Here is a 24,978-nt window from a genome sequence, read left to right on the forward strand (position 1 = left end):
CTAACTTTTTTAATGAGGTGATGTACGTATTTACGTCCAAGTGGGAACTGCGATATTTTTGACTTTCCAGTATAAAGCTTACATTTGAACATCTTTGCAACTCGGACAAAAAATAAAACTAACAACTTTGAATCTTACTTAAAAATCACGCAGATGCAACTAAAAACAGGAAACAAGTGACAATAACAAGTATCAATTAAAAAAATTTCTTTTTCTCGATATGTGTCCCTTATCTGTATTTTGATGTGTTCTGAATTCTTTTAAAACAAAGCTTGGTGTTTTACAGGAATAAAAAAAAAGCACAAACAGACTGTTTAACTTAAAAAAATATCATGTTTAATATCACAGAGTCGTCATGGTTGATTTAAGGCCGGGTCTGTTACTGAACATGATAAATAACAGAATGACACTTCGATCAGTTACACACGTCATCATTTGGCCTTTTTGTGGGACGGACGGATTTTCATGAGGCGTCTGTAAGAACATGTTAAAGCCTCCTGAAGCGCCCTCCTATCCCATAATGCCCTGCTTCTGTAGAAGAGGACACGTACAGTACAGTGACAATGTAAATACAATATTGAAAAGCCTCCTCCTCCTCCGTGTACAGAAGTACATCCTTCACCCACGCTAGCGCTGAACACGCTCGTCCTCTGTTTGCGGTTAGCGTTACCGCGGGAGCTTTTTTTTTTATTTAAGGTGCAGGGTTTCTGTTCCAGTCCCAGACTGCCACACGTCTTCACGCTGCTGTGGGTGTCCGAGTTGGAGTGTGATAAGACCAGACCAGACGCCCTGCTGTGTGTGTGTGTGTGTGTTTTTAGGTGACGGTAGAGGTGTGTAGCTGCCTGTAGCAAAGCTCTGGAGGACGTGGGTTCACTTGTCCCGGCTGAGGACGAGCTCAGTGAGACGGATCAGAGCGTCCCGCTCAGGGGACGGCTGCAGACGGCTGATCTGGCGCGTGGCCTCGTGGCAGTAACGCTGGGCGAGGAAGCTCGTCTGCTCCACACCATCACTCTGAGCAGACACGCAGTTTATAGTTATATCAAAGTTAACTTTTACACCGTGTAATACTCAACAAAGTTCATAAAGACATTCACGGTTAATCGTTTGTAAGATAGACGCTCTAGATGGCGCTCTTGGCACTCGTGACTCATTTGAAAAAGTTAAAAAGTCCTGCCCTGGGAAAAACATGTAACATGGCATGTATTAGGAATTTTTAACAACATTATAATTCATAATCGATCGCTGGTATGATCCTTAATCGTCCCAAACGATATGTAAAAGTAAAGAGAGAGCGTCACAGATACAGAGTCAGCCAAAAGAAATACATGTACACACACTTAAGGAAAAGAAAAAACGTGCATAAGTATTTTAATAATAAATTTATTGCTATATGTTATATATTGATATTATTATTATTATTGTAATATTAATATTATAGGTATATAATATACATCATTCTCTATTTTTCTTTTCCTGAAGTGTGTATACATTTTTTTGGCTGTATATCCGCTCTCGGTGGTGTTTGTTTCTCTCTCTCACTTGCACACACACACACACACACTCGCTCACCTCCAGGACGTATCTCCAGGCCCGATCGACATCTCCATCTGAACCGAAGCGTCTCATGATCATGGAGTGGAGCTCTGGAAACTAAGAGAGAGAGTCTGATCATTTCAGTCTTAAAACACTTCAGCTTTGAACCATCACAGGTAGTGACGGAAATCACCAGGGATCACCTGATACGATACTATCACCTGATACGATACTATCACCTGATACGATATTATCACCTGATACGATATTATCAGGTGGCGATTCGATTTATACTGTGATTCTGTTTGAATGAGGATTTTTTTAGATTTTTTCCAGTTATAATTCTAAACAAACTCAGCAAATAATTCACTGCTACCACTCAGGATGACGATGAGCTCCTCGTGGGGCTGCTTGCAGGGGACTGAACGGGTAAAAGTCTGATGGAGCGAGATCAGCACTATAGGGAGGACATGATTGGACGTGATTGGACACACACACATAATTGGACGTGCGTCGTCATGCAAAATCACGACGCCCTCGGATATCAGTCCTCTGTGTTTAATCTGAAGTTTAGGTTTCAGCTCTTCAATAAACGTCTCACTGTAACGAGCACGGCTGATTGTTGAACCTTTACCCTGATAATGTTCCAATACTTCTGGCCCTTGAGAATCCCTGGGGTGGAGAAAAATGTAACCGTTTGAATTTTCCAACTGATGGTCGACTTTTGGACTTTTTCTCGGTCGGCCATTGTGGATGTTTCCGTTCCGTACTCTGCCGTTTACTCACAGACACGTAGTGATGAATCCGTGTCTCCTCACCAGTACAGATTCTCCTTAAGAAACTTTCACCTTCCTTACAGTATCGCTACAAATTTTGACACGATTCTGTTTATCCTCTTTTGTAAGTTGTTTTAGCACCAGGTACACCTTCAGACCACAAAAAAAATATCTGGGAATCCAGGAGTTCTGGTTAAAAAATTATTCCAAGTGAGAAACTATCTGAAGAAGAAATCCAAAATCTTTCGATATTAAAGTGTTCGATGTGTTTTCAGATGAGGTCTGTGTGTGTGTGTATATATATAAACAGTGAAAGACGAGTCAGGTCGGTGAGGCGGGGCGAGGTACCTGTTGGCAGGCGAAGAGTACGGGTCCGGTGGCCAGACCCAGCCTGAGGTCCGCGGCTGACGGCTTCCCCAGCTGATTAGCGCACGAGGTGAAGTCTAGCACGTCGTCCACCAGCTACAGGAAAATCAACTCAAGTTTAACACACACACACCAAGTGAGCATGCAAGTGTGAAAGTGTGTGTGTGTCCGATAGCTGTACGTGTATCTAGTGTGTGTGACGGCGCTACCTGAAAGGCGATGCCCACGTTTCGGCCGTACTGATAGGCGATCTCGTGCACCTCGGGGTCAGAGCTCACCAGGATGGACACCTGTACAGGGAGGAAGACAAAGCAAAGAGGACGTGTTGGACCGGATGTCCTCGCCCGCGGTGTGTTATCCGAGAGGACAGAACGTACATACTGCTTTACAGCTGTTCGCTATGAGACTCGCCGTCTTCTTGAAGGTTTTCTCGAGGTAGTGTTTGAAGCGCTCGTTCTCGTTTTCTTTGGATCCCAGCTGCATGAACTCGCCTGTGACAGAGATAACGAAGCACCTCGTTGACTCCTTTTTTTTTTTTTTAAATAAAAATTAATTTTAGTTGAAGTGATTAAGCGTAGAGATTCTCTCGTCGTACCTCTTACCAGATCCTCTATGACCTGAGAGAGCACAGACACCACGGCGGTGTTCCCGATGCGTGCCAGTGCTGTGGACGCTGCAGAGAGAATGAAATCTCCAGCCAGGATGGCCTTCACACACACACACACACACACACACACACACACACGATTCCATAATTAATTCACCAGAAATCAATTCCATCAACTCATACAGATGTTTTCCACAGATGAACTCACTCACCTTTCTCTCACCCCACACTTCATTAATGGTGGTCTTCCCTCGCCTCATATCCGCACCGTCGATGACGTCATCGTGCACCAAGCTGGCCGTGTGGATCATCTCTGAGATCATGGCGATGGAGCGCTGCGCCGGGAGCAGATCCCTGAGTCACAGCGAGAAATTATCGTCAGTCACATGAACAACCAGTGACCATGGTATTAAAAACAGATTCTAACACAAGGTTGAATCCCAAATCATTCTCTAACACCTAATCGAGGGCTCTACTTGGTGTGTGGAACAAAGGATTGGACACCCCAGTGAACTAGCTGTCCATTTATGGACATGGATTTAACCCTGGAACGCAGAAGTTAAAGAAGCTGATCTTGTAAAGTGGAATAATTGGAAATATAATGAGAAAATTTACAGGGCTGTCCACCACCTGCATGGTTTATTGTCCTCACAGTTTGGCTACATAGTAAGAATTTACAACATTCACTCCTGTTAATTACACTAGCTGTTGCCAGTTCCGCCAGTGGTGGGTAGTTAGTAAGTTAGTTCCCCTGGGGGCAGTTAGTTAGTTAGTTTCGCAGTAAGTGGTTATTTAGTTAGTTCGTCCGATCTGCAGGTGGCAGTTAGTTAGTTAGTTCCACTGGGGGCAGTTAGTTGGTTAGTTAGTTAGTTAGTTAGTTAGTTAGTTAGTTAGTTAGTTAGTTCCACAGGTGGAGGTTAGTTAGTTAATTAGTTTATTCGACCGGGGCCGGTTAGTTAGTTTGTTCCGCAGGTGGCGAATACTTCGTTTGTTAGTTTCGCCGGTCTGGGTTAGTTAGTTCCACCGGTCAGTGGTAGGCTGGTTAGGTTAGGAAAGGATATGTGTTGGTGTAGCAAAATAACTGGTTAAATAAAAAAATCATAATCTGTTAATAATAAATTGTTTTCGTAAAAACTGTTGAATAAAAGTCAGATCACACTCGAGAGCTGCGCCCTTGTGCCTACAAGCCCATCACAGCCGTGCTGATATTCCAGCATAACAGCACCCCCACTCTTGCAGTATTGCTAGCCGCCTGGAATTGAATTAAGCTGATGTGGACTGATTTTCAAACCAGAACCGGTGTCTGGAACAAGAATCTTATATAAGATGAGATCTGTGTATCTCAGTGTGGAAGATAGGGTAGGCATCTGTACACACACACACTAGAGTGAGGAAGAGTAAAAGTCACCCATCTCTGTTGCTGTGAATGTTGCAGGCTCGAGCCATTAACACCACGATCATGGGTCGAAAGGCTTTCCCCTTTCCGTCGAAGTAATAATCACACAGTGATTTCAGCTCCGCTTTGGACACCAGTAGCTGCTGAAGTACACAACACACACACGTTAATGAGAGGAGAAAGAGAACAAGTAGGACAGCATTTGACAAAAAAAAAAAGGTCCATCCCTGGGGTACTAGGAAGGGGTACCTAATGAACGGGCGAGTGAGTGTATAACACACACACACACACCTTTTTAATGTCCTCGTACAGGTTTTTCAGGTCCTCCTGTGCCAGTGAGAAAGGATCTTTTAACTTTGCGTCACTGTGAACCCGACAGCAGCAAGTCTGGGGCGAGGGGTAAACACTCCTGTACCTGTAAAACACACACACACACACACACACACACCACCCTGTCAGAATGAGTGACACTCAAAACACTCGCAGTAATAGTGCTGGAGTAATACTGACCGTAGAACAGCGCAAGGCCTGCTGGGATGTCTGACAGGGAACAGCATCTGAGGGGGAACATAAAGAGTGTTTAGTGTATAAGTGTGTGTGTGTGTGTGTGTGTGTTCGAGAGAGAGAGAGAGATGTTCAGTGTACCTATATATGTATGTGTGTGTGTGTGTGTAGATGTACAGGTATATACATTATGTTGCCATGACAGCAGTAAATGTAAGCTGACAGTTGATTGACAGGTGTTGGATCAGTGGTGCAGTAACAGTGCATCAGTATGAGAGTGATCGCGCACACGCACGCGCTGTTCCAGTAACAATGTATCCGTGTGTGAGAGATCAAAGTGAGTTCAGAGTGAAATCAGAACAGGAGCTGAAACACTCCCACTGTGACCTTCTGCACTTCCCTCTGTGTGTGTGTGTGTGTGTGTTCTCCTCATACCTCTGTAATTAAACGCCCTGCCCCGGTTGCTCTCGCGCACGCAGTCACCGGCCTCCGCTGCACCCCACAAACTGCCCCTATTGCCCCCATCACCGCTCCATGCCCCCTCCAGCAGCGCCGCCACTGCGCCGCCATCTTGCCCTCAACCCGGTGCAGCACCGCCGCCCTCTGCACTTCCGCCTCCGCGAGGACCCCAGAGGTGGCTCTCACTTCCGCCTGAGAGAAAATCTCACAATGAGGAAGAAAAACAACAACAATAATCTTTATCAAATGTCTTTGATCAGTTCACATCAAAGTTATATATAAATTAACAGTGCACTTTCATATTGTATTTTATTCTTTATTTAGAAAATATTGGGAAAAAAAACAAAGAGAGTGTGTGTGTGTGTGTGTGTGTGAGAGAGAGAGAGAGAGAGAGAGAGAAAAGGGGAAAAAAAGTTATTCATACCAAAGTTTATTGAGTGTTTCCAGGTGTGACTGGAAGTGTTTATGTGATAAATATGGACAAGTTTAGTATCAGTGAATTAATTCGCCCTGTCCCTATTATAATCTCTTCAGCTAAAAAAAAAAAAAAAACTCAAAATTGAACATATCTTTAATAATATCATGAAAATATACAACATTTTATCAGTATTATTTATCTGACAAACTTTATGAGAGTGCAGGTTTTCTTCACGCTCAGAGAATTTTAAAGGCGCTTACAGAAAGCGTCACATGTGTACAATGAAAGAGACTTTTGGGAAAAAAATTTAGAATAAACTGATGTTAACGGAAATGACTATTAATCTGTGCTCTACAAACTACAGTATAAAATGCATTTTAACATGAAATATTCTGTGTACATGGTCTTGGGGGGTGGGGAACACAAAATCCAAAAGAAATAGAGTTGTGTTTTGTTCTACTATATGAAATATGTCTAATTGTCTTTGGATGTCTGCCTCGTGCCCTAAGCCTCCTGGGATAGGCCCCGTGTCCCCGCGACCCTGAATACAGGATAAAGCAGTATAGAAGATGAGTGAGTGAGTGAGTGAGTCTTTGGATATGGCAGAAATGATGTTTGCTGTTCTATCTACAAGCATGTGAACTTCGTCCCAGCACAAATTCCTTCTTAGACTGCAGTTAAACAACTTCCTGATATTCTTTATAGCAGAGTCATCCTCCACAATTAGATTTTCGCTGTGAGGCTTTTACACACTTACTGGTAACAGCACCGACAGCAGAGTGCAAGCATCCTCGAGCACTTAAATAAGTTAAACTAGCACAACAATTCACAGTATCTGAGTATAAAGGCTTATACCTCTCATTTTAAAATGTTTCAAAAATTTATAAAGTGTGACGAGACATTAACTAGCATTAGTTACAGTAAGCTAAACTGTAATAAATTTGATAAAAACATCTTTCGGGATAAATTATCTTCTCCTTCTTCTTCTTCTTGATCCATAAATTACCTTAAACATGCGTTTTTATAGAGTAAGCCTCTAAAACCAAAATATGAAATATTAATTATTATAAAAGGGAACCTCAAACACATGTGTCAGTTCACAATAAATATCATTAATTTTGTCTTGGATTGTATGGTATGCGCCAAAATATACAGTACTAAAGCTTGCTCATCTATGATTTTCTTTTTATTATTTTTAATTATACAATTAGGTTTCTTTGAACTGGCAGCATGGTGACATAGTATCATCCAGCTAAAGGTGCATTATTTACAAGCGGCGGCATAAGTCTTTTTCAAAAGCTTTTCAAAGCCTCTTGATTGATGTGCTCTTATTTCACACCTCTAATCAGTAATTATCAAGGAAGGATAATTCAATGGGCTAAAAATTAATAAAGAAAATTGGGGAGCCCATTAATAAGAGGTGTGCTAGAGATGGGTGAAAGGATGAAAGATGGAGAGACTGAAGAGACTTAATAAACACATAAAAAGAAAAGGAAGGAAGAAAGAAAGGAAATGATTTCAGATGTGATTTTTCACAGATTTATTTTTCATTACTTTTGTTGTCACACAGTATTATTCATATTGTCATAACAAGGGATGCAAAACTATTTTCTGGCAGTCCTGGGAATGAACTTCTCAATCATAGAACAATTTTTTTTATCCTGAACTCAGTTTAGTCCTTTTTCTTTTTTAATAACTACACAAAAGACTTAAAACTACTTTTACAGCACCTTTTAAATAAATTACATCCAGTTTAATTTAAATCTTGCATATCAAATATTTACAATATAAAATGTATATAAATTAATTTCTAAAGTGTGAGGAAATATGTATAAATCATAATGGTTCAAAATTACCAGAATTGACTGTGCACTCTGGGTGGGAGGAACTTAATCTCTCTCTCACCAGTCATGGGCATCTTCAAGCTCATCTCTGTGTTTTTTCTTGTGGTGATGTTCCATAGCCAATTCCCAACCATGTTCCAACTTTTAGGGCAATTTTCCATCAAGGTGACAATTATCACCATCATGTGCTTCCTCAAAGACACGTAATGCAAGCTGACTGCATCTTTAAAGACTGCTACTCACGCAATGTTGGAGATCATCGTAACACACTTGGAGGAAAGCGCTATCTGCCGTTTCTCACAGATAGCTGTGATGGCCTTTGTGTTGCTATGATGATTGATGTGAGACTGTGGTTAAACCGTGTCTCTCCCCCGAGTCTCCTGGCTACGGGTAGCTGTTGTATCACCCTGGAACCGAACTTGTGATCTCTGGATGATCAGGAAGAGCAACATACATACACATAAGTGCATGATCATTTACATTCTTTGCAGTTTATAAACTTTGTATGGAGGCTAAGAACTATTAGATCTCATGAAGTCTCTGCCTATACTACAAGATGTACAAGATGTTCCTAATTCCTAAGTCTCAACTCCAAATTCCTAAGTCTGAACTTTAAAAAAGTTAATTGAATGAATGTGTACAAGATAATGTAAGTGCACCTGTTTTTTCTTTGTGAAGGATAAAACATATGTTTCATGAGTAAAAACATCCTGTTGAGGCATTTGTCCTTCTTTTATTTCTTGTTTCTGTGTTAGCATGATGATAGATCCTAAGCCCAAGAGAGTTTTGTCTTACTGTCTTACATCAACTGTACAGAGCTCCAAACATACAACAGATGTGTAAAATTCTCTCTCTATCTCTATCATTCTCTCTCTCTCTCTCTCTCTCTCTCTCTCTCTTTCTCTTTAAACATTTAAACTTTTAAAAGCATCTTGGCGATGACAAGGGTGATGAGTATCTCATTTGTTAAAGATAAAGAGAAATGATAGCTGTCGTGAGAGCAGCATGTTTTTTTGTATCTCTGTTTTCTCTCTGTTTTTCTATCTTATTTTTCTTGTAGCTAATGGAGGACACACTTTCAGAACTTACTTTACTATGACCTTCAGGAATCTGAGTGATGTCAGTCTGCTCAAGCTCCAGAAGACCTCCATCACTCACCCTACTGTGATTCATCTAAAACTTACAGGAGCTATATATATATATATATATATATATATATATATATATATATATATATATATATATATATTTTTTTTTTTCTTTTTTTTTCAATTTTTTTTTAATGCACTTTGTCCTGTGCAGATCTGTATGATGGCGTATTAAATATTATCGAATCTTGGTGTTTTTACAGGCCATGTGGACTCTTTGTGATCTTTCCTCTCATCACTATTCCTTAGACTAGGTTACACTTTACATGCACAGAATTGAAAGGTAACCACATGTCTTTTTTATTCTCTAATACTTTATCCAAAGCTAGATGTCAAATTTTGTGTGTCAGAATGTTCATGATCGGGTACATCCTCCTGAGTGTGGTGTCATTTCCTCTGTGTAACAGTTACTACACAGTAAACCAACTCATAAACACAATTCTTTCTCTATGTGTATTTTGTAACTTGTGTTGAAATGTAGTAATTAACCCTTTGCTATGCCTTGAGTAACTGCATGACCGAGTCGGGTATTAGGAAAGCACAAAATAACGACTGACACTAAGGAGAGGAAGTAAAAAAAGGAATAAGTGTAGATAGATTATATACCATGGTATATACCAGCTGAATGTTTGTAAAAAAAAAAAAAAAAAGAGCTAAAAATGACCTGCTGATCCTTAATGTAATCAGTGATATTATTATTATTATTATTATTATTATTATTATTATTATTATTATTTGAGGTTGAAGCCCACGTACATGTCTGTGTGTCTCTCTGTACAGCAGAACTCTCTGTCTAACTTATTAATACAAAGAAATCCCATTCTGTAAGGTTGAGTATCTTACGCCTTGTTTACACTAAGTTGTCCTTCTTTGGTGCTCAGACAAATACACTCCCTGTTCGGTAATCGGAGAGTGAATCACAGATGAGAAATGGAAAAAGTAGATCTGATAAAGATGAAGTTTTGTCTTAAAACCACTCCAGCGTGTTAAAATTCACTTATACCACTTCAGCGCTGTTATTTCAGCCAAAGTGAAAAAATGAACTAATCCCAGTAAAAATATTCACTTTATCTTTTCTAATTAATATCTATTGGTGCAGGTGTTTGTTTACATTAAGGAAGTAGCGCATTAGTAGATTATTTTAAAGTAGATTATTAAATCCCACACATAACTGTTCATAACATTGTTTTCACACAACATTTTAATTCCACTTATTGTGGAGGTTAAACCTCTGGTAGATATCAAAGTGCTGCAGAAGTTTCATTAAATTCAGTTTAAAAAATAATCTGTCTGGGACTGAAATTTTTCTGAGACTGGTTTTGGATCCTCCAATGTATCAAATAAAATATAATTGAAAAAAATAATTAAAAGAGCGAGTTCTGACCCATGTACAGAAAAAACCTGTGTTGTTTTGTCCTAAACCCTACATATTTTAAAAGTCCTTTTCAGATTTTATTCTTATTATCTTTTAAAAGTCATTAGAATATGCTATGGTGTGGTTACGTCCTTAAAACTGGAGTGTAAATCTAGCATATTGTAGTATATTTAAGTCTGATGGTCATTCTACACTTTACCTGCAGGTTGCGCTGTTGCTTCACACTCTGGCTAAACCATAGTGGAGAATGAGGATGCACAGAGAGAGAGAGAGAGAGAGAGAGAGCAGGCTAATCTAGTCTCTAGCAAACCTCCAGTCTGGGCGTTAGAGTCGAGGGTCGGCTGCTCTTCGAGATATTTTTTATTTGTTCGTATACATCCAGGTCTTTTTTTTTTTTTTTTTTTTTTAAATATGAAGTTAGATGGTTGCAACAAGAGTCATACCGATTTAATTTGAATTCTAGTTCGACTCAACTTTAATTACTATTGAATTACTAAAAATAGTTGAAGTGATTGTAGATGTTAATCAAAACATTACCTACAATAAAAGTGAATTAATGAAGATGAATCCTAAGTTGAGATCTTTGAACAATGACTCTTAACCCAAATCCCAAAGTTTTAGCTAAGAATCACTTTGTTTTTGTGATTTGTTTTGTGCGTGGTGCCGACGCACTCTGACATCATTAGTAAAGCACTAAGGCAGAGCTAATGCGAAATACAATGGAGCTATTTTTTTTAAAAAGCCAACGATTCGGTGCGGTGAGGACACGGATAACATCGATTACCTGTGAATAGCTGTGCTGTGTGCTGCGTGGGTCTACATGGAGACCTGAGATAACCTCTCAAGCCCAGTATTGTGTGGGTTCTCGACTCCACAAGACCTCTCTGTGGGTGAACTGTGGTGTCTGGCATGACATTGCCCCGTGGTGGATTCTTTGGATGCTGTAGGTTATCGGTCGGGTCTCAATGGATCAGACAGCCCGGAACACTCCAAGGGTGCTTGGTCAGATGTAGAACTGGAAATTCTTTTGAGGCTGGATCAACAACCTTGAACTCGTTAAGTTCCGGCTAAGCCCCTGGGTGTTTCATGCCTTTCTTTCATAGTCAGGACAGACTTTAAAAAATAATAATAGAATGGGACCAGACAGGATAGCCTTTGGTCCCCATAGGCATAAATGATGTTCTTCAGCTCACCTGGTGTTAATGTTGGAGCTGATCAGTGTATATGTGTGAGTGTGATGTACTGTAGATGATACTTATGTATGGGTGGAGCAGTGGGCCAGGCAGTTGTTAAATTGGGCCACGTTACATTTGCAACCGCCAATACATCGTTTTATAGCAAATAAACAGAATTAAAAGTAATAAATCTCTACAAACAAAGGCAAAGCACATGTGCAGACTGTGTAACTATGATGTGCTGAACCGTATCTATTGTTAGACGTGTTGTGTAGAATAAGAGAGTGAAAGGGAGATGGATAACGGGTAGATCAGGATTTGATTTTTCGTAATGCTTTTGTAATGAACAGTTACATGGTGGATTTAATAATCTACTTTAAAATAAGTTACTTGCTCAATGTAAACGAACACCTGCACCAATAGATATTAATTAGAAAAGATAAACTTGATATTTTTACTGGGATTAGTTCATATTTTTACTTTCGCTTGAGTTCCGCTGTACAGAAAGACACACAGACATGTACGTGGGCTTTAACCTGAAATAATAATAATAATAATAATAATAATAATAATAATATCACTGATTACATTAAAGTTTACATTAATCAGATTATTTTTAGCTTAAATTTTTAAAACTATTTCTACAAACTCTTTTCCCCATCAACGACGGGTACTTATGCTAGTAAATTCTAAGATAATATCTGCTGCTGCTTTATGCATTGTTTTGACAGTTTATGCTGTGCAAAAAAGACAAGTAGGTCCTAAAACCTATCAAGTTTTTAGTAATTTTTTGCATTATGATGTTTTAATTAATATATAGATATAGGGGTCAGGATTGAGACTGTCTTTTTTCCCAACACAAACTGGGCAATATGAGAATGTTATTCCAATTTAATTCACTATGCAAACATGAGTCACAGATGCAAAATAGCACCGATACATATGATCATGTGATTTAATGTTTGTTTTTGTTTTGTTTCTTTGACGACAATTTAGAAGAATATGAGCTTCAACATTTTTTTTGCAACGCCACTTTCATATTCCGGTAGCAGTAAAAATAACTTAAGTCCTACCTGACATAGCCTCCTTGGTTGACACACACACACACACACACACAAACACACACACACACACTGCAGGACAGTGTGTTCTTTAATATCGTTCATTAACCAATGCTTTGTTGATGGTATGAATATGTACCGCTTGAACATATTCATATATATTAGACATGCTGTATAATAAAATAAATTTCTTGTTTAATATTTTATTACAAATTATTTTAAGCACATCCCATCGCACAGAAATATCAGCATTTGTGCGTAAAATGTACATTCAATATACATTAACTGTAATATTTCATTCCTGTTTTCCCCAGATCCATATCACCTACAAAAAGAAAGATGCAAGACAGTGTAACACTCATGGTTTAGTCCATAAAATATGTTCCCAGACAAATCCTTATATTTACAGCAGGTGTTTTATAACAGAAGTCAACTCCTGTGCAGAAGAAAATGGTGAATTTGCCATAAGTTCATTGCCCGCCTCGCTTTTTCTGCATTTTCACCATGAGTTCTGACATTAAGTCTCCACCAGAGGGCGCCGCTATTTGCGGTGTAGTCCTCTTTGGAGGTGGAGGTGCGACTTTCCTCAGGCTGCCAGTGGAAGGATTGAGTCCTCCTCCTCCGGATGGTGGTGGCGGAGGAGGAGGTGGAGGACCTCCTCCTGCAGCCGGTGGAGGAGGAGGTGGCGGTGGAAGATAATCCTGACCTATACCTGGTGGAGGAGGAGGAGGTGATGGAAGATGGTCTCCACCTAGCGGAGGAGGAGGGAGGAACGGATCTGGAGGAGGTGGAGGTAGATCTCCTGACATCATGGGAGGAGGTGGAGGTAGGAAGTCAGGAGGAAGCTCCATGTCATTGCACGGGGGTGGAGGAAGCGGAAAGTCTGAGGGTGGAGCAGGGAAAGTAGGCATGGCTTGCTGATGGGGACGTGGTGGGAGCTGCTTCTTTAAAGCCATGGAGGGTGGAGCAGGAGGAGGTGGGGGCAGGGTGGGGTCCGGTGGGGGAGGGGGCAGGATGTCAGCTGCAGGTGGCGGAAGGAATGCTGAGGCCTTAAACACACAAGAGGACAAATTTTAAAGATTAATCATATGTATAAATGTTTAAAATGCTAGTAGAATGCTAGTTGGAATTGGACTACGGTTTGTAGGAGGTCCTAGGTTCAAATCCCGAAGTTGTCCTTGTGGGGCCCTTCAGCAAGGCCCTTAAAAGATTAACTGCTCGCATGTACAGTATAATGAAATACGAATGTAAGTCGCTCTGGATAAGGGCATCTGCAAAATGCCTAAATGCAATATTATTCAAATAAAAGAAAAAGTCCACCACTTCCATTTCTAACTGAGCAAAAGTATTTACCTTCAAATTCACTTAAGTATCAAAAGTACTAAGCTTCTGGTCGCTAAAGTGCCTTGCAAAAGTATTCATACCCCTTGAACCCTTTGAACCACATTTTGTCACGTTACAACCACAAATGTAAACGTAATACTGTATGTGATCGACCTTCCCAGATGTGCAAAGCTGGTATAGACATACTGTACTGCCAAAGACTTTCAGCTGTAATTGCAGTGAAGGGTGATTCTACAAAGTATTGACTCAGGGCTGAATACAAATGCACACCACACTTTTCATATATATATATATATATATATATATTGAACCATTTATAATTTTACAATGATGTGCCACTTTGAGTTATAAAACCCCCAATAAAAAGACATTTTAAGGGGTGTGAATACTTTTGCAAGCATTGAATCAGGAAAGACCATGGAATTACTGTAGAAGGTGTGTCCAAACTTTTGACTTGTAATAGAGAAAAAGAAAAAAATCTACTAATAAAACTATTCAAATATAGTACAGATACTTAAGGTACAGTACGTAGTTAAGTAACTGGACTATACACATCTGGATTTCTTTTTAAAAAAGATTTGCATTTGGGCTGAAAAGCTAAATCCTGACACCCTCGTCTCAAACACCTTTCTGGATTTGTTATGTCTTAAGCAGGTCAAAAGGTCATCACAGATATAGACACAGGTGTGTGTTTTATAGCATTTTTTTTAAAAGAATTAATTTACAATCCATGCAGACTTTTACATTTAACAGTATTTTTAATTCATACAGACTTTCACAATGCACAAATTAAATTTATAAGCTAAATTATAATATTTTTTTCCTCATGTGAGTGTGATTACTCAGATATCACAGTCCCGTCTATTACTTCTCAGCTACATTAGCATTGTAGACCAAATAGAAATAAAAAAAAGCAAAACTTTAGACACCGCACATGGGTCAGTTGATTGTTTCCATATGGAAAATTGCGCGATTAAACATTTCATTTTTAATGCTTTTTCGCATCAAACAACGACAGTGACGCATCTCTCGCAAACATGCTGAATTAATCATGTGTAGTCTGGTTCTAGTTTCAGTAAAAGACTCATTTTAAGCACAAATTAAGCAGTTTAAGGTTTACTCAAACGTCTCGTTGTTGCGTTAATGTAGCAGCGTATAAAGTGCTATCCGAAAGTCCGCCCTGTTTCGAACCAACGTGGCTCTGGGAAAGATTTTCATCATTTACAACAATCTGGCCTCAATCTTTTTCACCCATCACTTTGTTATAGACAGCTGGGAAATATTTCTAACGCACAACACATCCCTTCTCCTAAATGAAAGAGCTAGCGAGAGCGCATACACGAGGCACTTGAGTCAATATCAGGTGTTAGTTGTTAAGACATGACAACAACACGGTGTGTTAAGAGCTTCCACGTGTTAGCGCTTGTTAAAAATATGTGTTGGTGGTACAATTAGTAAGGTTTTAAGCAGATTGTGTGTTAACAGGATGCGTTGTCTTTTCCATGCAATCAATGTAAGTTTAAGTTTTTTCTTTAAAAAAAAAATGTGTTAGCATGTTTACCTTGGGCGTTGGCTCTGAACGAGGCTGAGGAGCGTGTCCGTTGGCTGCTTTGGCTGTAAAACACAATAATAAACATTTCATATTACATTCCCTGTTTGGTTTCTTGGTGGAAAATAATTAAAGAGCTTTATAGAACTCCTAATAAGGTGTGGCTTTAAGTTGACATTTTTAACAAGTTTTTAAGGTCAAGTTAACATGAAAGTGTGCCTGTTTTATTATAAAATCAAAGAGAAATTAAATAACGTCAAGACTGTTATGGGCATAAAAACATAGGCATTGGGGGGGGGGGGGTTAAATTACGTTGAGCAAGTTCTCAAAGCTAATCGACTGTTTCCACTTGGTGCTACCAAATATACAATAATAGGTCACGCATTAAAGTTCACATCTTTGACTTGTTTTTAGGCCAAGTTCACATAACCAGCCTGACATGACTCCAATCAGATCCCCCCCCCCTCCCCCCCTAATGTGACACAGATCAGATTTTTTTTACATCAGCCTCAAAACACAATTTTGTAATCTTTTAGACCGGATCTGAGTCACTTACATTACGTATCACGGTCATGTCATCAGTCAGCACTGGCAGTGTGTGGAGTTCATATCCGCACTCGCAATAGCTGCTTAAGCAGTTAAACGGAGGCATCTGGCTCGCTTGACCTAAAGTGAAGCATCTGCCTGCTGTCCTCCAGAGCAACAATCCGAGCATATTTTTGCTAAAATTATATCCACTGTTTGAAGCGAACGAATAAGTAGTCACACAACTATGATGCGTTTTAACTCATGAGCATGAATGTGAACTGTCGTCACATGCAAATGCGTTCAGAGGCAGCCCTAAAAAACATCTGATCTGTGTCATATTAGGGTGAAAAAACCCAGAATTAAACCATGTGGCTTTTATTGTAAATGTGGACTTATGCAAGTTTCCAAACTGTGTATTTTAATGTCACAATTAAAACACAACTTGGATTCTGCTTCATTCTGGCATGCTTGATTTTTTTCACTCCTTTTCCATTCGTGCTGTTTTAGTGTCTGTATGTATGTTTAAATAATCTGCTATAAGTGCATCTTCCTAACCAATCAGAACACAGGAACAGGGAACATCTATTTAACACTTTTACTATGTTTCTGACACTAAATAGGGTAATAAAAATATGGGTAAGAGTGTCACCAATATCTAGTGATTTAAAATAAAAAAAAAACACAACTGTAAGAGCTGAAGTACTGCTGAGCACTGAGCTGTGGGAGGGTCTCTCCGTGTATGAGGTCACAAATGAGGGAAAATCTGATTTGCTTGTTTAAACCATAGCCAGTCCAAAAAAAATGGACAAAGGACAACCAGGGTAGAACGAAATTCTACATCTATATTCATATTCTAATAGCTAGTTGTCTTTCATGTCTGTTCGCTGTGATAATGAAGAAACTTTAAAACGTTGTCTACATTAAAGGTCTTATTAGATTAATTGTACTGTAGCAGCGATAGGGGTGCAAACTTTTGCACTCAGCTATATCAAGGTATTTTATAAAGAATAATAATGCACATGGCTTTAGTTTGCATTGAGCTTGGTTACCTTTCGGCGTTGGAGACGGTGTAGACGCAGTGGAGGTTGTGGGGCTCGGCTGGAGGCTCCGGTTCGTCCAAACTGAAGAAAGCGATGAGCCTTTTCTCATGGCGGTCTTATAGTTTTCATATAACGCCTTACCATACTAGAAGACACACACACACACAAAAAAAAATCGGAATAATTAAAAAAGACCAGGAAATACTTTTTCACGGCACTGTATACAGATGAATAAACGTGCCACATTAGACACTAAAAAAAGCTACGTATTTGGCATCTATTTGTAACATGGCTACAGTTCGAACCTATAACGTATATGCACATGTGACAAGTCCTCTGTGTGTGTGTGTGTGTGTGTGTCTCACCTTGGCGATACGGATCCCCGTGACCCAGAGGTGCATGGTCCATTCATCGTCACAGCACAGGTACTTGATGTACTGAGACTCCTTCTGGATCTGAGGATGCTGGAGACACATCACACACTCTTTATTAACACTGTGTATGTTACTTTTCATAATATAAAACCTCACTGTGCTAAATCTCCAGTAATTTGCATGCTTGCTGAAAATAACTACACATTATGCACTGAATGTGCTGATTTGCACAACTGGGGGTTTATGGTGCAGTTTGCTGATATCAGCTGTGGTCAGGCGCGGTTCCTCTCTGATGTGTTAACTGTAAAGCTGATAAAGCTATGCTGATGTTTCGTCTTTCCAGTACATACTTTGGAAGTGAAATGCACTTAATTTGGATTTGTCCGTCATGAATCTACACAAAATATTACTGATGTCTTAATACTTAGATGGCAGAGGAAAAACTTATTAATAAATGAATGAGTGCATAAATTTTTACTCCTGTTTCTAAAGAAAATGTAAAGCATCACATGATATCAAGGAAAATTACAAATACAAATAGACCAGTATACACACATACACACACACACACACACACACACACACTCTCTATTTCCGTGTTCACCTCCAGGGTTGGTCATTTTCTTAATCACAGCTTGTTAAGGCTCTTAGTGTGAAGGAGACACACACACCTTGAAATAATCATTTAGGAAAGTTGTGATTAGTCGCCGGGGCTCAGTGAGCTGTAATAGCCAGAGAGGGAACAGATTGCATGCTATATAACCTGTCTGTTTCACCTACTGCCAGATGGGTGGGTGTGCTGTAAAAACGTGGCCCTTTACTACACATATAATATAAGAGAGCACTTTTATTTAAAAATATAAATAAATTAGAAAACAGTTTCCTCTCGATGGATTGCGTATTAATCAGTCACTGTGTGTCTGGTCTTTAATTTTATTTTAATGCATTCATTATTTTTTTCTGATCTATGTGTACAGTATATTTAAGGCACGAGGGCCATTTATTACCAACATATTATGAGTTGTTCGATGGCGACTGACAGTTAGTGTAATTAACAGGAGCGAAAGTAGTTTTAAGTTATTTCCGATGGATATGATGTTGCTAACGTAAAAGGTGATGAAGATGAACCATGTAGAATATCTGCTACCTGGGTTCCGGGGTTAATTAAGCTGGAGTTAATTAATTCATTAGTTAGGAACCAGTGTAAGGATCTATCTAATAATGGAAACTTCAAAGCACTTTTGTAAGTTACTCTGGATAATTCCTAAATGTAAATCCCAAATACCATTAAATGCAAAGCCATTACACTATGTAGAGGCAAAATCCCTTGTTCCACCCACCAAGTAGTGCCCTTGTTTAGGGGTTACATAGGGATTTAGGATTCAGCCTTGTATTAGAAGCTAGGTAGCTTTGTAGCTCTTTTACAACACCAACCTACATCCATTGTTAGGTTACAGCGTTATCTGGGGTTGCTTTAGTTGCTCAGGTCGAGACCCAGCAACGTTATGTGGCAATAAAATGAAGTCAGCTGACGATCCGAATGTACTGAATGACCAGATTATCACATCGATGGAGTTTTTCTTTCCTGGTACATGGCCATATTCCAGGACTTGGATTGTGGAAGAGTGGTTCTGGGAGCATGTGGAATCATTTCACACATGAACTGGCCACCACATTGTGTGTGTATTCAAAGTTTAAAGGTGATTATATGAAATCTTATTGCGTAATTTTTTTTCTTTTTATATAGTGTATTATACACAATGATCACTGGCTTTTTTTCTTTTTCTTTTTTTAAATATTATTGCATCTCATTATAGATCAGAGCAGGTGAGGGTTAAGGCCCTTACTCAAGGGCCCAACAGTGGCAAATTGGTGGTCATGTGGTTTAAACCTTGGATCTGCCAAACTGTAGTCCAATGCCTTAACCACTGAACTATCCCTTTAACACAGAAAAACATTGATTGAAACGTTGATTTTTGACTTTCAAAGTCCAAGAGTCCAACGCTGAGAAATTCGCTGTGTAGGGGTGGAGCTCATAATTGCTTAACATAAAAAAATGAACTGTTGCACAACTTATGATGATAGGTACTAGGCAGGCTTGTGAGATTCTATGCAGTATGTTATCATCTTATAATGATCCTGGATTATCAGCAGTGGCTTTTGAGGGGTTTAGGCTGCAGGGATGCTGAGGTGGGAGGAGAATGGGGTGTGGCCTGGAATACACAGTGTGCTACACCATCACGGTGGGAAAAATACTAATGGCTGGAAACATGTCAGCTGTACCTTCTATTCAGTAGCATTAGGATCCAGTCCTTAAAAAAACCCAACAAGATCTGAAATGGTGCAAAAAACTGAAATAGTTTAGAAGCCTAATTCAGTGTATTGTACATTTACTTTTGATTTTCTTAGCAGAGTAACCCTGATAAACAACACCCAGTTTCATTTTCATGCCTTAATCCTCTTTTCATGTTTTGCAAGCAGCCTGATCTGAGCTGAATCTGAATCAGAGATTCGTTGCTCTGCTCTGAAGCGAGACAGCAGGCTGCTAAGGTGTGTAAGGAATACAAATCAGGAGAGAATTTGGAAATACAACACAATTTACTTTGTTGATCCTAAAGCTGCAGACACCACATTTTCCCGACAGACATTTAAACCCTCCGACTCGATAGCCATCATGATACATTGGATCCGCCGTTGATTCCTGATGCTATCATTAATCTACCTTAAGCCTGACTCTAGGCTCCTCTGTTTGCTGTAGTTACTCTTTTCCCTTTGCTATAACACTCCAACAGAGAAGCCCAGCACTTGCTTTTTTGATGCTTAGTCACCACGAGGCATGCTTTTCACAATGTTCTAAGTGCACAAGCTTGCGCCACAAATCTGAGCTAATAACAGTGCTTCAGTCCTATGATAGTCTGGTTTTATAGATCAATGTTTTCCCCTGGAGCAGATGGCTTCCACATCAGATGTAAAACTCTCCCCCCCCCAGGAACCACAATTTCCAAGCCGGACCACTTCTGATACCAAAAACAGGCTTCATGTGTGACCAAATGCACTGAACTCTGGAATCGAACCTCCTTGAGTCTCTAAAAAAACTCTAGCAGGGGTGAAAGTGAGCTAACTGGCATCTACCATAAGTCCTGCCTTTCTGCTGCTTCTGCTGATAAGCACTTTCAAGACCAATACATAGATGACTTTCAGATCCTTAAAAAGCTCGCATTAAGTTAACTCAGCACATCAGGTTTTCCACTGTGGTTCAGCACAGACTAAATAAAGTCATCAAACTGCTGCAGCAAACAAATATCGAGATCGACTCACACAGACGCTACGAAAACACAAAAACAAGTACTCCTGAGAAGTTCTCTGTGTCGGACCAGGGTACTTTTAAGAACTGTTTTTACTGTTTCCTTATGTACAGTACCTCCTCATCCCAACACCTATCAACTAGATGTCTAAGGATCTACAGGACTTGTAGACCTGCTGCTAGAAAGTTTAAAGCATGCAGTTGTTTTGAATGTCTTTTGCATCCTGTGAAGGCTCAAACTTGTTCCAGCATGAAGATACCCCTGTGAGATCCATAAAGCCAGCTCCATGAAGTCATGCTGTGTTAAATCTGAAGTGGAAGTGGAACTTGAGTGTCCTGTCCAGAGCCCTGACTGACCTCAGTGCTACTGAACACCATTGGAATGAACTAGACTTGGAGCCCCTTCAACATCCCAACATCACAACCTGAGCTCACTAAATGCTCCTGTAGCTCAGTGAGCACAAATCCACATAAAATCTAGTGTAAAGCCTTCACAGAAGCCTGGGGTTTACAGTGTTTCAGGGAATAAATCTGGAAATGGTTGTTCTTCAATATGGGTGGGATAGTCAGAGGTGCGCATACTTTTGATTCTATAGGAACATTGGTTGGAATGAACCACCTGAAATTGAGCATGAAGTGTTTGTCATGCCATGCAACGGATACGAATCATGCATATAATAAAATGCTGGTTCTTATTAATTTATTGCAGACGATCATCAGTTCACACATTTCAAATTTTATACATATTGTACATTTGATAAAACTTAAGAGCGTTTTTGTGTGTGTGTGTGTGTGTTTGTGTGTGTATTTTCGCGCTTGCATCTATGTGCTTGCATCAGCCAGATTGACGGATGTTCACTTTTCTTCCTCTTTTATGTATTTTCACTTCTTTTCCTCTTTTGCCCAAATGTTTCCCCCATTTTTCTTAAAATGAAAGAAGTAGCTCAAAATGTATGCAAAAAAAATTGTATTTATGAAACAAACATAGTAGAAAATGAGGAAGTGAACAATACCGACAGCTCCGCTTGACCTTTAATCCCAAACTCATTACAGTATGGGCAGAGGGTAAAGTTTCACTATCACTTAAAGACATAATATTAGTCCACTACTGTAAATAAATACCACTTAAAATACCACCCTATAAAAGAGTAGTCTGGGAAATACCACCCTGTATACGTTCTTCATTTCTGACTCGTGTGAATGATCTCTTGTTATGAATAAATAAAGCATTTGTTAAAAATGAACTATTGACAAAAACAGTGTTCTGTGAAGTAGAAGACACTTGGTGTGGTGCTGGTATAGGAAAATAGTCAACAATGTGGTGTAAAGCAAATTTTATATACTTATTCCAAAGTTGATTGTTTTTCTGTCCTGAAGACTGAAAGTACAAATAAATACAGCTTTACCTCCGACTGTTACAAAATGCTAACACTAGATACCCCTTCTATTCATAGTGTGTGTGTATATACATATGTGTGTGTGTGTGTGTGTGTGTGTGTGTTAACCTTACCTTGAGGATGAAGCAGTGGTCAGTGGGGGCTTTATATCTGCCTTTGTACTCGTGGCAGTAGTACACATTCATATTATCAAACTGCACAAGACACACCATGTCCTTAGATGCCTACCAAATAGAGAGAGAGAGAGAATGAGTAAGAAAAATATTATTTAAGACGCTGATTAAAATGTGCATTCATTTAAAACCACCGTTTAACATCTTTTACTGGTTGCAAGAAAAATTCCAAGTTCAGTGGAAACAGTGTGCAGTGTGATGGCGGCTCGAATAGTTGAGACTCTAAAATTACTGATCAGAAGGTCGAGGGTTCAAGCCCAAGCACTGCCAAGCTTCCACTGTTGTGCTCAGGTACCAGGGAGGGGTATTGTACTGTATCAGGGCGGTCTCTACCTGGGATACATGACCAAGTATAATTATTTATTTCTTTATTAGATCCCTTAAAGATGAATAAATGATATAGAGTAGTAAGAACTGTCCCCCTGTTTACATAAGACGTAGATATCTATTTGAAGGCTTTGACTGCAAAACGCTATAAACAGCATTTTCAAACATTTTCACTTTCCTCAGACAGACAAGATTAATTATAACAGAACTTTTCATTTCAAAAGCACGCCCTGTGGTCTTTTTAAAACATTTGAACGTACAAACTTCATTTCGAAATGCAACTTTGAATGAATGTACACTATTCCATTGCAAAACACGACACATCCATGAAGAGCCAGCGGCATCATGTCTTTCTTTTATTTGAGACCCCAAGCTAGACAGATCAGGACAGCTCGGAGAATACTGAAGCTATGAAAAAGACAACTCAGACTCGGTTCTGTCCTCTACTGTTTCCTTAGCAGTTATGAATGACTACGATAATTAATGAAGTGAATCTGAAACTGGTAGAGGAGGATGATGCTGTAATTAATATTGGTACTGTTTTTAATGTTTCTCATTGATCTTAAACAATCGTAAAATAGTATTTTGTGCAACTAAACTCCACACTCTTTTCATAGTTCCACTTTACTGTTCAGTGACTCACTAGAGAAACACAACCAGTGTATGAGTTTGCTATGTATACTGTATATTTACTTGACCACAAATACAACGATGGGTTGGTTTATCTACCGTGAAAAAACGGGGGGAGGTTAGAAAATTGAAATTTTTGTGCTTTTTAACAACTAACTAACTAACTAACTAACTAACTAACTAACTAACTAACTAACTAACTAACTAAGTTTTGACTCTATTCACTAAACACCATACTCAGCATTACTGACTGAACTTCTTATAATAAGAGCGGAGAGAGAAATATTAGAAATTGTTTATAATGTGTAGTGAAGGACTGAAGCATGTGACAGTAACTAGTGTGTGTGTGTGTGTGTGCGCGCGCATGTTTGTGTTTGTGTTTATGTGTGTGACAGGGTGTATGGCATATTTTTTTTATGTCTTAGACACCACAACCACCACACACACACACACACACAAACACACACACACACACACACCCACATACCTGTGTGCATTTCTGTATGTGTGTGTGTGTGTGTGCGTGTGTGTGTGTGTGTGCGTGTGTGTGGTACTGCGTTTTTAGAAGATGAGAGTAGTGAGGTTTTAGACACCACACTCACCACACACACACACACACACACACACACACACACACACACACACACACACACACACACACAGAGTAATATTTCTGTGTGTGTGTGTGTGTGTGTGTCCTCCCTGCCATGCTGACCTTATTCTTCCCCTTGGGTAGGTAATACAGTCCAGAGGCGCGCAGCAGGAAGTATCGAGGTTTCCAGGATTTCTTGCCTTCCTCTTTCAGATGCAGGACTCCCTCCAGGTCAGGCACGATCACCGACGGACCGCAGAAGTTCTCCTACACACCACCGAGAAAACACACACACATGCATAAACATCAGGTCTAACTGAGCACTAAAGTGTTACTTTAAGTCCATGCATATACTCATTCTCATCTTTTCAATAGTTACAAAGAGAAAGAATATGAATTACATAAACAGGTTTAAATGTCTTTCAGAGTTTATATGCTGAGTGTTTCACTTAACACTTTTGGAAGGAGGTGAAGCTGCCCGTTCTCGGACAGGCGGGTTTATACCTTGCGGTTTCTCAGGTTCATGCAAAGCTGTTTTTTTTTTTTTTTTTTTTTTTTTTTTAATACCTTGTACACAGATAGAAGCTGTGAAGGACCAAGTGTTTATAGCTTCTAGAACGCGAGTGAGAACAGGAAGTAGCTTGTTTTCTCAGATAGTTGACCTTAGAGTCATTAAAGAGTGACTACAGATAGAGCAAAAAGTATAACACATGCTTCTTTATTACATAAAAGATTCGAACTTTTGGCAAATTGCTGTGGTTTAATTAAAACTCGAGCGGCACACGTTTGTGCCGGCAATATAGCATATGACAATTACGAGAAAGAAAATATATATGTATATGACTTCAGACTGAGCATTTGAGTTTTCAGATGTTTCAGGTAAAACAAAAGCTATGATTACTTTTATAAGGGGGTAAATTTGGTCACTATCGAAATATGGGAATTATACGGGAATATAACCGAAAACAACCAGAAAAACATGTGATAGTGTGTATCAGTACTGCTTCTTTTCCTAGGTGACTTATTTTTTTTGTTTTTTTTTGCTCAGAGTATATGTT

General features: G+C 39.4%; 2 protein-coding genes across 2 annotated transcripts in view; both read right to left on the reverse strand.

The window, feature by feature from the left end:
• Positions 1 to 313: 313 nt before the first annotated feature.
• Positions 314 to 5,088, reverse strand: pdss1 (prenyl (decaprenyl) diphosphate synthase, subunit 1). Its single transcript, XM_053493891.1, has 9 exons — positions 4,970 to 5,088; positions 4,691 to 4,821; positions 3,495 to 3,636; positions 3,271 to 3,382; positions 3,057 to 3,166; positions 2,885 to 2,965; positions 2,658 to 2,771; positions 1,570 to 1,650; positions 314 to 1,011 (listed from the first exon to the last, which is right to left on the reverse strand). Exons 2-9 carry the CDS (start codon positions 4,741 to 4,743, stop codon positions 871 to 873), a joined length of 834 nt encoding a protein of 277 aa, XP_053349866.1. The 5' UTR covers positions 4,744 to 4,821; positions 4,970 to 5,088; the 3' UTR covers positions 314 to 870.
• A 7,759-nt stretch (positions 5,089 to 12,847) lies between these two features.
• The window catches only part of apbb1ip (amyloid beta (A4) precursor protein-binding, family B, member 1 interacting protein), a 47,047-nt gene continuing 34,916 nt past the window's right edge, over positions 12,848 to 24,978 (reverse strand). Inside the window, exons 9-14 of the mRNA XM_053494324.1 lie at positions 24,044 to 24,187; positions 22,312 to 22,422; positions 17,489 to 17,587; positions 17,133 to 17,268; positions 15,568 to 15,620; positions 12,848 to 13,711 (exon numbers count right to left, since the gene is read on the reverse strand). Coding sequence (XP_053350299.1) covers positions 13,133 to 13,711; positions 15,568 to 15,620; positions 17,133 to 17,268; positions 17,489 to 17,587; positions 22,312 to 22,422; positions 24,044 to 24,187 — 1,122 coding nt within the window. The 3' untranslated portion in view covers positions 12,848 to 13,132. The remainder of the gene's footprint in view (positions 13,712 to 15,567; positions 15,621 to 17,132; positions 17,269 to 17,488; positions 17,588 to 22,311; positions 22,423 to 24,043; positions 24,188 to 24,978) is intronic.

The sequence above is a fragment of the Clarias gariepinus genome, chromosome 4 (assembly GCF_024256425.1).
Source record: "Clarias gariepinus isolate MV-2021 ecotype Netherlands chromosome 4, CGAR_prim_01v2, whole genome shotgun sequence".
Taxonomy (NCBI): domain Eukaryota; kingdom Metazoa; phylum Chordata; class Actinopteri; order Siluriformes; family Clariidae; genus Clarias; species Clarias gariepinus.